The 11,950-nt window shown below is 43.6% G+C and overlaps 1 protein-coding gene across 1 annotated transcript in view; it reads right to left on the minus strand.

Moving 5' to 3' along the window:
* ldb3a (LIM domain binding 3a) overlaps nt 1–7,938 on the minus strand; it is a 47,750-nt gene extending 39,812 nt beyond the window's left edge. The window contains exons 1-2 of the mRNA XM_048270363.1: nt 7,850–7,938; nt 7,495–7,690 (exon numbers count right to left, since the gene is read on the minus strand). Of these exons, the coding sequence (XP_048126320.1) occupies nt 7,495–7,590 (96 nt within the window). The 5' untranslated portion in view covers nt 7,591–7,690; nt 7,850–7,938. The remainder of the gene's footprint in view (nt 1–7,494; nt 7,691–7,849) is intronic.
* Nucleotides 7,939–11,950: the final 4,012 nt, after the last annotated feature.

Genomic DNA, 11,950 nt, shown 5'->3' on the forward strand with positions numbered 1-11,950 from the left:
GTTATTTCATTCATTCCATCACTTTCTTTCCTTATTTCTTTGTCTCCTTAGTTGCTCTTTCCTGGAATTTTTCCATCGTTTTTTTTTTCCCTCTGTCTTTTTTTTTGCTAGATTTTTTGCTTGGTTTTAAAAATCTCAATTCTAAGGACATGCCAGAGGGACAGCTCCTAAGTTGTCCAAACAGATGGACAGAACCATTAGTGCTGACAAGCAGTGAGACCGTCACATCCACTCCTGGTCTGGTAATATTTTAAGACATGTAGCACAAGAGAGAGAGAGAGAGAGAGAGAGAGAGAGAGAGAGAAAGAGAGAGAGAGAGAGAGCACTCTGCTCTGAAGTGCTCTGATGGCCCCAATGTGATGCCGTTTTTTCTCAGTAACCTCCCCAGAAAGCTCCAGCTCCTTTCACATGATTTGTCAGAGCCATGTAGCCGCCTGGTAGTGTGGGAACACAGCAAATGGACTGACCACTACAGCACACCACACTGGAGACCAGAGGTGGAGGTGTGCGTGTGTGTGTGTGGGTGTGTGTGTGTGTTGTGGTAGTGGTGAGGGGGGACACTTTTGGTGCACTCGCCAGCACCAAATGACCACGGTGACAAGAAACCCCAACTGAGGAGAAATGATAGGAGCTGTTGACGATGCCTCGGTAAGAAGACACGCAAAGTCTGAGAAAATAATCAGGCAGGCTCCTCTCCAAGATGCATTTCAGTGGCACAACAGCCACCCCAAAGCATTGAGAGGCCATCGTAAAACGATGCTGAGCCCTATCCTTTTTTTCCGCCTTTAAATTCCAACGGAATTAGACAGTGTATTTTGATAATGTTTTTATATAACATCACATTACTTAACTATTAAAACATCTTGACAGTGTCTTCATGAAGGAATCACATCATGAAGGAAATACAAGCACCATTAGTGCTTTCCAGATGAAGAGGAATGAAAGGTGTGAATAATAGATGACTCAAACATCACTATCACTAATTTGCATCAAAATATCTGTTATTTGGCACGTGATCAATTATTTTAGTTACTATCTACTCATTTTAATTGACTTGATAAACAGAATGAGCTTTTCTGTGCAGATACTTGCAGCAGGTTCACAATTTCACTATAATTGGCCTGTTTGGCCAATAATTGGCGATCTATCCAAGAAAAATATTACAGTACATACTGTAGCACACTCAGGATTGCTTAATAAACTTGAATGAGTTATATGAGCCCCTTAGAAAAACAGTGCTTCTACATTTTCTCTTTGAACAGATTTTCAAAACATACTTTGATTATTCATGGTGCTAATACTCCATTAACAAAAAAATCATTGATATTGCACAGGCTGTGGCCAAGCAGTTCATTGGCTATGGCAAATAAAATTAGTTTATTGGTCTATATGATTTGATAGTAATTTCTAAACACAGAGCACATTTTGTTTTTTATCCTGAAACTAGCAAAGTGTTTGACTGCCACTTCCCGCCCTTACACCCAGGGTTCTTCTCATCCCATTTCACAGAAAAGTATTTTTATCCATCGTCTGCTCCCCAGTGTTAGAACTGACCAACAAGTTTGTTGCCATCTGTTTCGGTTTCTCTGCCTTTCAGCATAAATCCTCCTGCAGAACTAGTTTCAGCTTCAATCTATACAATAGATGGATTTATAATTCGAAAATAACGATGGTTGCTAGGTTGTTGCTAGGGAAATTAAGATGGTTGCTAGGGTGGTTCCATAACACCATAGCTTGGTTCTAAATGGATCTACATGTAGACCTATATACAGTAATACATTATTTATTGAGTTCATCAAAGCTTGGTTAACATGGTGGCCTGTGGGTATACAACAACACAAAGATTCCACATAACCCTCAGAGAAGCTGACGTCTGAGTTGAGTTAGCCAAAAGCCACCCTTCGCATGAGGCCTTCTGATGTTAAGGAGTCCGTGACAGATCAATTGATATGCAAAATAAAATAAAATTGCATGGCTTCCTGTTAGGTAGGCAGATAGACATCTTTACTTTGAAGAATTTTGTGAAATCTAGAAGGGGAGGATTTCTATCTATAGCAACTGTTCCAGTCACTCTGATCCAAGCACATTAGGGCAGATCACCGCGGCTAACGGGAGGAATAGTGGATTTAGACACACTGAATAAGAGAGATGAGATAGGCTGCCACCCTACACAACAACACTGAATTAATTATTCTCTGGTTCTGGTCTCCCATTGGCTAACTGTGTGAGCATTGCTGGAGAAGTGCATAAGGTTGAAACTTTCTTTCTCCCTCCCTCCCTCTCTCTCTCATTCTCTATCTTTAGGCTAATTAAATCGCGTAACTCATCTACTCATCTGTTGAGCGCAGTGGTGTCATATGCCCATTGAAATAAAAGGGGGCACGTGCCATCTCAGATTTTTCCTCCCTGATAATTTTTTTGATCATAACTTTGTTCCTATTATGCTCCATAATAAGCCAGAGCCTACAACGACTCAAATGTATTCTGGATGTGTAATAAACCGTTAGCCTGGGTGCCATTCCGAACTTAGTCCCGCCCACAACATTTGAGGTCGGGAAGTTCGGTCTGGCATTGCTCCATTGTGGAGCAAGTATGCTCGCCCTAGATCGGGCTTTACGATGATGGACAGGTGAGCAACAGCGTCTATTACGTCATTTGAGCACGCTTAGATTAGGCTTATGTTTCAAACAAAAACGCTGTGGCTAGAAGGATACATGGCTTTTAAGACCCCATATGGAAAATGCATATTATTTAATGAGGTTTTATCACTGAAAACGATTATTTCTGAAAACTTTGGCCAAAGTTGAGATGTGGGAAAACTCGTGGTTTCACTTTCATCAAGGGAAAACAGCGCTGTTGCATTGCGACATGTTCCTCGTTCGTTTGAAATCTCTGATTGACCACCTGTTCGAGGGATTTGCGACAGCCTTTCCCAGCTGTTTAACATGTTTGTAGCATATCAGTGTTCAACAATTTTTTTTAAAAAACGGAGGCGATATAGGCTTTCAGTTTTTTCCTAATAGCCTACCCTACTAGGCTACGTATCTCTTAGATTTCGCTAATGAGTGTTGTAGGCTAGGAGTTATTGACGGCACTAACTTTTACAAAAGACCAGAAAACAATGTTAAGGCTTTTGTGGAGAAGTGTTTGTGTGATTTGTGGTTTGTGTGTTTCTTCCTACACCTTACGGTAAGCTATTTCGTTGCTCTGATTGGTTAGGTCTATCCAATTGAGTGCAGAGGCATTCCCCCCCTGTATCGGTTGAAACACGCCCCATAATAACGTCCCAATGGAGCAGTATCAGACTCATATTCTGACTAGAATTGAGTATGACTACGTCAGGCTAATAAACCGTACCAAAATAGCTGAAGACCGGTCAACATCAGCCCTTTTCCTAAAATTGGTGTCTGTGTATGTTCCTTTAGCCTGGCCATTTGCCATCCCCTTGGTGCGCTTTGCGGAGGGAGATGAAAATCGAGCATAGGAGTACATAGGAAGGCAATAAAGGCCAGGCTAATGTTCCCTTAACAACTCACACGTGCATTGAGCTCGCAACGTTTTACTTGTGTTGAACTGTTGAACAGTTACAGTTTAAACAGATACAGTCAATGGTGTTGAAGTGGTAAGTAGACTAGGATAAGCAATAAAAAGTAGTGGAATTATTTGTGGCTGACCTGGAAATTTTGACTTGGTGATCAAAAAGTTAGAACTATGGATTTGATGTTGGCAGCGAATTCAGGGCATTACGTTAACTTTAGCCTACATGGTGTCAGTGTAACGTAGCCCTACTCTTACAAATATTTGGCAAAGTCTCCTGGTTCAATTGTTTCCAGTTTCATAGAAACAAGGGTGTTAAATTTGCAGTGACTAGAAAATCCAACCTAATTAACATTAGGCCTACCAAGGCATCGCGTTGGATGTTTCTCCACTTGTTCTCATGTATCTGGCAGCTAATCCATGTAGTGAAAAGGGATAGGCTACCCGTTCCAAATATGGCCTAAAGTTGTTTTGTATAGGATCGCTATGACTGTGATGTAGAGGGCAAGAAAGTATAGTCTCTCTCATGTGCTCATATTATCAGGTCACTTGCTCATGATTTGCAGGTAGCAACTTACAAATGAGGTAGCCTATTGCTTGCCATAATGGTAATGAAACATATATTAGGCCTACTAGTAAAATATTCAAATATTTAGTGTTAACCTTACTCAGCACTGAAACCTGTCAAACTTCTTTCAAAGTCCTTCATCACATGAATTAAGATTAAAATAATTTAATTTCTGAGCACCACAAAGTCAGACCTCAGCACCCTTTTTAATGTAAGATTGTTCTTAGGTCACATATCAATTTAAAATCATAACAACTGCAATGGTAGCCAACATTTTTTAAAATCATGTGTAGAAGGCCTAAGTGTAAATGTTGTGTCTAAACATGCTTTATTATGAGCTTACACTTTAATGAGCTGAATTTGAATTGCCTGATTGTGCCCCCTGAATTTCGGCTTGCATGACGCCCCTGGTTGAGCGCATCTGCTGCAAGTGCCCTCAAGTGGCACCAGAATAAGATAACTACTGTTTTTAATTAGTCAGAGTGACCGGGTCAGCGGGAAGCCATTTATGTCCCTCTAATTGAGGGTATCAGAGAGTCTATGAAATAATGAATGAACAGAGGAACAGAGTGATAAACTATCTTGCCTCACAAACATTTAACGGGCTGTGAGCTGTCCATAAAAGACAGCTGTCTTTTGCCTTACTTCTACAGTGCCCCAATCTCCAACATTGTTTGAAAAGCTCATAATTACTTGTGTGCACACTAAAACAGATATACACAGACACACACACACACACACAGACACAGACACAGACACACACAGACACAGACACACACACACACACACACACACACACACACACACACACACACACACACACACACATTATTCTTCTTCTGTTCCACCTGGTCCACTACAAAAATACTCCATGTCTGCAGGCTTCCCACACAATCACCGTTAGCGTGATGTATTTTTAGCCACCGGCAGAGGCAGCAGCAGCAGCAGCAGAGGCACCCGATGCCCAGGAGTAGCGGCAGCAGCAGGGGCCACCTGTCAGGCCTCTGAGTGACTGGGCCTTCTGCTCGGCCGCCGCTCGGCCGGAAAAGGGAGACGGCCTCCACCCCTGCTGCCCCACAGCCAGCCAGGGTGCACAGCTCAGGGACGTAAATCCTGACCGTCACCACACAAATTTAAACACTGCCCTCAGACACCACTCCAGACCATAGCCATTCTGCCTCAATCCCCTCTACTGTATGGGAACTAGCTTACAGTTCTACAAGTCACCTACAGTGTACTGCCTTCAACACAAACCAAAAATACCTTTTTCTATATACATTTTATTACATTTATACATACAACACCCACAAAACAGCTACACTTTGTTATTCTACACTGTAACGTTAATGTCACATATGATGGAAGCACACTATCAAACATAATCACAACACTGACACAACAATATGATAACAAGCCAACAAACAAAATTGCTGTTTAAAAGCAATAACAAAACATCCTCAAGTTCTGTCATAGATTATCTTCCTCATGTATGGAACACTGGAACATTGGATAGTGAGGTCATTATGGAAAGGATCTGATCAAATGTACAGTGGTGCAGAATTAGAAAACAGTGCTATTGTATCTCTGGTGCTTTGACTAAGCTGTCTCCATGATGTAAAACAATCACAGTGTCCACATTTCCAGCTGCGGAGGACCCCATTAAAGTCCTCTGACATCATCTGCACTATGACAAGTGCAGGGAGAGCCTGGCCAGGAAAAGAGCATGCATTTGTTCGTGACCGCAAGGTACGCATGGACGGGTGACAGAATGGCACTCTATCATTTTACGACAGAGCCCATCTAACTGACACCGCTTGACACTGCAGGTCCTTTTTTAAATGCAGCTATTTTTTGGAACAAAGGTTCCACTAATACCTCTACAATGGCTGGGAGGAGAGCCCACTGACCGTGTCATACTTGTCCATTACACATAATCACATGGAAGCGCACACATTCCCAAAGCAAAGAGCCCTGATATCAAAGACCAACAACAGAGAGTCAATATATACCAGTATATATAACACCTATTCCAGATTCCAGCGAGCACATCACCTACAGTCCAACGTACACACACACGCATACACTCACGCAGACACACACACACACACACACACAAACACACACACACACACACACACTCACAGAGAGAGGCAGTGCTGTACTCTCCAACATATCTCCTGCCTCTTCCATTCATATTACTTCTGAGAATTAAGCGACATCTATAGCCACACTGACATGCATCCACCACGACACCTCTTCAGAAAGACATCCACACTATTGCATTGTGATAACAAACTACAAATTCCGCTTGGGTCACACTCAGGAAGCCAAATTAAGACAACCAAGACAGGCTCTGTGTCCTTCATGTGATCTTCATGGGGGGCTAACAAAATTAAAATTTGTCTTCATCAAGTTTAACTGACATGTTAGTATAATATAAAATGACCATGTATTATCACAATTGAGTGGTAATTACAAAAGTATGTATTATTTATAATTATAAGATTAGGATATCCTTTCACTTTGGTGAATGTTGTGAGACAGGCCGTGCTGTGAGAACACTGAGGAGGTCTGTATCCAAATTGACAAAAATGCATGTCCCCTACTCTAGTCAAGAGACACTGGAACATGTTTTCAATGAAACTGGATACAACCAGAAGAAACCTCTGAATCATAAATTAAATTACTTCATAACTTTCCTGCAGAAACCACACGTGTCCAATAATAGCCAAACATTTATATTATCTCCATTTATATCTTATGCCAGTCTAAAGGTTCATAAAACCTGAGCATTCAAATTGAGCCTGGAGTCACACGAAACTGAACCACAGCAAATGCTAGGCTAATTCTGTACTGCACCAGAGTCAGCTGAAGCACTTACAGCCCATATAAATATACCACTGCATATTAAGTGGAAACTTTGTTAAACCCTTAGTCGATTTTGTGAAAGACACCAGAAATATGTGGAGATACGACATAGGCCTGTAATCAGAGCTGTAATCTTTTTCCTATGGGGAAACTCCTCCCCTCCCTTTATGCCTGTCCACTTCAACCCATTCACCCTAAATGTGCCAGTTATGTCATCAACACTACAATGGATCCAATGGGGCAAATGATAAGGGGTTTAATCAATACCCAGTGTCTTCTGCGATGACTCACAGTGCCATTTTTAGAAAGGCCTTAAATTTAAATTTGCCCTGGCTCGCCAGTGCACAAGCAGTCCCCACACTCATTCAAACGGTCAGAGGCCTCACAGATCTCTCAGAATTGTCATAACACTACGAGGAGTCTTCTCTGCTTGGGCACACACAGACACACACCAGCCGAGAACCAGCAAGCTCGTGCTGGGCTGACCAGCAGGGGGAAGGGGGGCCCTGGTGGGCTCTTACCCTGGAGATGGTCAGGGGCATGTTGAAGTCCTTCCCTCCCTGTAGACGGAATCCCCAAGGTGCCGGTCCATTGAGGGTGATGGTGTAGGTGCTCATTTTCTTTCAAAAAACGTACTTGCTTTGGATGGACTTTGATTCTTCCTCCAAACAGTTGGAAAAATGGAGGTTAGGAAGTGTAACAGGCACCAGGTAGCTTCTGTAAGCAGAGAAAAAAAAAATGTTACAAAAAAAATGTGAGACAAAAAAGACAGCAGAAGGAAGGAAAAAGTCAGCAGGTCCCAAACAGCTCAACAGAATGGACAGCAAGCCAACAAGTTTACACCAACAGAGCAGCAAATAATCAAATCATGCTTACACTCTTTTTTTCAGCTAAGCCAGAACTATGAAAGACAGACAGAAAAGAGCAAAAGGAGGAGAGGTCTTGCCTGCTCAGATGAGCCGAAGTGACAGGCTAAGAATAGCTAACCCATGCAAGAAAGTGATAGTACAGGGGCATTGTGGGAGGGTGGGGGTGGTGGTGGGGGGGAGTGGGGAGCGGGGGGTGCCATATATGGCATGCAAGGGGACACCTAGAATGGCAGGCTTCCTGTGATTCACAGTGCTAATATAGCCTCTTCCCAGGCCGGCTGATTTTTTCTAGACCACTGTACCCGGGTGTCAGGGTCCCACACTGATCACATCAGCTACCCTCTGGCAGTGCAGAGAGCCTCGGGAAATGACAAATGAACACTCATCTATCAAGGCGTGAAGTGGACATTACAGCAGGCTCACACATTCACTTTTTCCCCCGCTGTTATGCACTGCAAAGCATGACCACAACACTGAGACAAGATCACACGAATACAATCTGCTCTCCTTACAGTGCTTTTAAAACTTTCTGCCAGTAAAGCATTAAGAACCAAACCATCAAAGTCAATCAAACATATCACACACGCAGAACCAGACCTTGTGTAGGACTAGAGGGCTGGAAATCTATAGGGTCAGTCCTCCTGTCTAACCCCTTCAGCCACACAACTGCTGACGAGGAGGATTGCTGTGTGAATCCTGTGGTAACTCCCTAAACTACCGGCTCCTTTCAGGCCAGCACCTGCCAGCATGAATCACGACCAACATCACTGCATGGCCACTAGCACCTAAATCACAGGACCAGCGGGGCCAATGCCGTACCTCATGAGAAAATCTACTAGTGAAGTTATTACTGTTAATTACTCGTCAAATAACCTGCTGTTTAATGTGCGGCACTGGTGATTCGGCTTTAGCAGAAACCAGGTCGTGCTGTAGCATAGTCGTACAGTAAGGGTGTTTGAGAGAGCTAAAATAGTCCCTGACAGCAGTGAGGAGGGAAGACATCCATGCGGTATTCGCCTGGGGGTGGGTGGGGTGGTTAAACAGAAGCCTGTCGGGACCCCGCAACGTGGAGCTGAGAGTCAGGCGGCTCTGCAAAAGAGCCGAGATCCCAGCCCAACCGCCTCATGGCCAGCTGATAAGACAGGCACTTATGACATGAGAGGCGCGCCTGAGCACAGGAGTCAAGATAATCATGAAAAGCCAACCGGTCCAGGACAGTCCAGCACCAGGCCTAATTTGGCAGACGGCATCCACCTACACGAGCTGATCCATGTGATGCTTTTACACCACTTTGTTGTTGGCATAGAGAATTTGTTGAGAGCATTGATTATATGAAGTTGAAATTGAGAGATATTTAGCAGACGCTATTCTCCGAAGCGACACCATCAGTCAGTGACATTAGCATTGCTTCATCACGCCCGCAACTGATTCTGACATATAATGCAATCAAACATAATTCAGCAGTATCACTGCTTAAGCATATCAGTTTCATAAATCTGATAGGTAGTGATAAATATGTAAGTGTATCAGGAAAATGTTGTTACTACAGTAAAACATTAAGATAAGTATTATATTTCTACCTAAATATATCAGCTATGTAATTTTTGGTATGTGCTGCATGTGGGTTGAAAACTATTCTCGGCAGGCTTGAATGAAAAGGTTAGTGTTATCTCCCAAACCACCTGAGGCTTCATACTGACACATGAATGATGCAGACGCTCTGAGAAGTGAGCTCAGACGCTGTGATCTCTATTGAGTGAGGGCAGCAGTCAGGTGTTGTGATGCTCATTCATGACCTTATGACAGACCAAGGGGGGAGAGTCCAGCTGTGGGTCTCTGCATACCTCTGTGTGTGTGTATGTGTGTGTGTGTATTTGAAGAAGTTGGATAAAGTGAATATAAGGTCACACACACACACACACACACACACACACACACACACACATCACATTACATCACATCACATCACATCTCTCTCTCTCTCTCTCTCTCTCTCTTACACACACACACACACACACACACACACACACACACACACACACACACACACACACACACACACACACACACACACACACACACACACACACACACACACACAGTCCTTGCCAGATTGATCCAAAGGCCAGGACAAACACAGCATAGGGGGTGGGTTTACAGTAATCCAAGCGCTGAGTGTATGGCATCTCTGCATCATTTGCCTCAGACTGAGAGAACTTGCTAGAAGGAGAGTCTCAGTCTGGGACTCCTGATAATAAACTTCCCCCATTGGCAGTGCTGTTAGAAGCTTCACATTTCAAATGGGAACATGTGTGGTTCACATATCAATTTAGCGGAAGCTATAAAAGTTACATAAGACCAACCATAACTTAAAGCCTGAAAACCTCTAAAAGACACAAAAACATAACACATGTGAGCAAAATGTAGCATGAATACAAATATATCAAATGTCATGATTGAAATCAATCCAAAATGCCAAGCCAGCGTCTCAAAATGCCCAGAGACCTTAATCCACATCCGGTTTCTATTCGTACTCCTTAGTTGCCATGCTGATGGAGGGGTGATCCTTGGAGAGCCTCCACTCTCCGCCCTCCTGGGATTCTCCAGGACACCACCATCTCCATAACCCCCATCTTCAGGACAGTCTACCCGACCCCGGAGCCACACAGAATCTCAGAGCTGACTTCTAAAAGCAAGCACCTGTTAGCAGCCAATTTACTGCAACTTACAGCAACCCACACAGCAGAGTCTGAATGAGCTCAAGACAAGCACAGTCCCATGGCATCATTCCAGGCCTAGGCATCTATGTACCATGAAAAGAATAGCCAGTTGGGGTTGGCCCAGGTCTTTTCTAACACCGGCCAGAGAACACACCACAGGACATTTCTCGGGGGAACAGCATTTAAAAAGGCAAAGTAGAGAGGCTCATGTGACCAGAAAGACCACCCTGACCGCTTCAGTTTCGGCCCATAATGGGGCTCATGCCAGTCTCATGCATAAGCAGTGGATTTAGAACAAACTGTCTACCAGCAACGTGCATCTAAACTTTCATCCAATCATGATGACAGGCCTACATTGGTTCTGTAGGATAATCACGGCATAATAATCATACACATTATTGGCTAAATGTTATTAAATGCAATTGTATATGTGAGGTGACAACATAGCCAACAGACTACATGCAGGCTAATGGTTGACAGCAGAATTTCATCAAGAGAGGAATTACGGAATGTGTAGATTGTACAGTAGCCTAAGCAGTGTTAACAGCGCGGCACCTCCACAAACTTAAAAGCATAGTTCCTTAATGTTAAATATATAGTAGGCCTACATTTTACGAAGGCCCTTGATGTGCTTGAACTTCCTCTCATATGCCGTGACAGGTGTGTAGCCTACGGACTACGATGCTCATCCTGACAAGCCCCTCTAACTAAAGGAAAAGTTGACCGTATCTGAATAAACAGAACAACAACCTAAACGGATCAACAAAACGAAATCCCAAGCAGTATTCCATCACACAAAACAAAACAGGAATTAGGAATATCAGGGAGGATTAAAGTTCTCGCACGCAACAGCGCGGAGCAGGTGCACTTTTTCAGCGGTTGCGTCTTTTCAATGGATGTTCTGCTTGTAAAACATGCACTATGACTGTTGCATCCAAACAAGCCCAAAGCTAACTGGAATAGACTAAAACTAGGAAAAGTTTACGTTCAACGTACATTTCATGGCGAGTGATCCCGCGGACGGCCGTAGGCTACTACCTGCCGTAGTGGCGGATCCTCTCTCCCTTGGCTTTCCTCTTGCGTGGAACCGTGTCACACAGGCCGGCTTGATCCGATCCCTAGGACCCTGTTCGACGTCACCTCGAACAAGCGCGGGGGGGGGGGGGGGGGCAGTGGGGGATTTTCATTAAGGTGGACTTATTAAAGCTACAGTCGTCCTTTAAGTTCACTGTGGCGCCAAGAAAAATATTGAAAGTGGAACGGAAAAGATAGAAAAGTTAGAGGAGTTATTTCCCTTGTGTTATCAGCGCCACACAGGGCTCCGATATCCCTCCTGTGTATGCACATGTAATGAATGACAGTAGGTAACTTTATAGGTGTGTGTGTGT

Source organism: Alosa alosa, chromosome 18 (genome assembly GCF_017589495.1).
Source record: "Alosa alosa isolate M-15738 ecotype Scorff River chromosome 18, AALO_Geno_1.1, whole genome shotgun sequence".
Lineage (NCBI taxonomy): Eukaryota > Metazoa > Chordata > Actinopteri > Clupeiformes > Clupeidae > Alosa > Alosa alosa.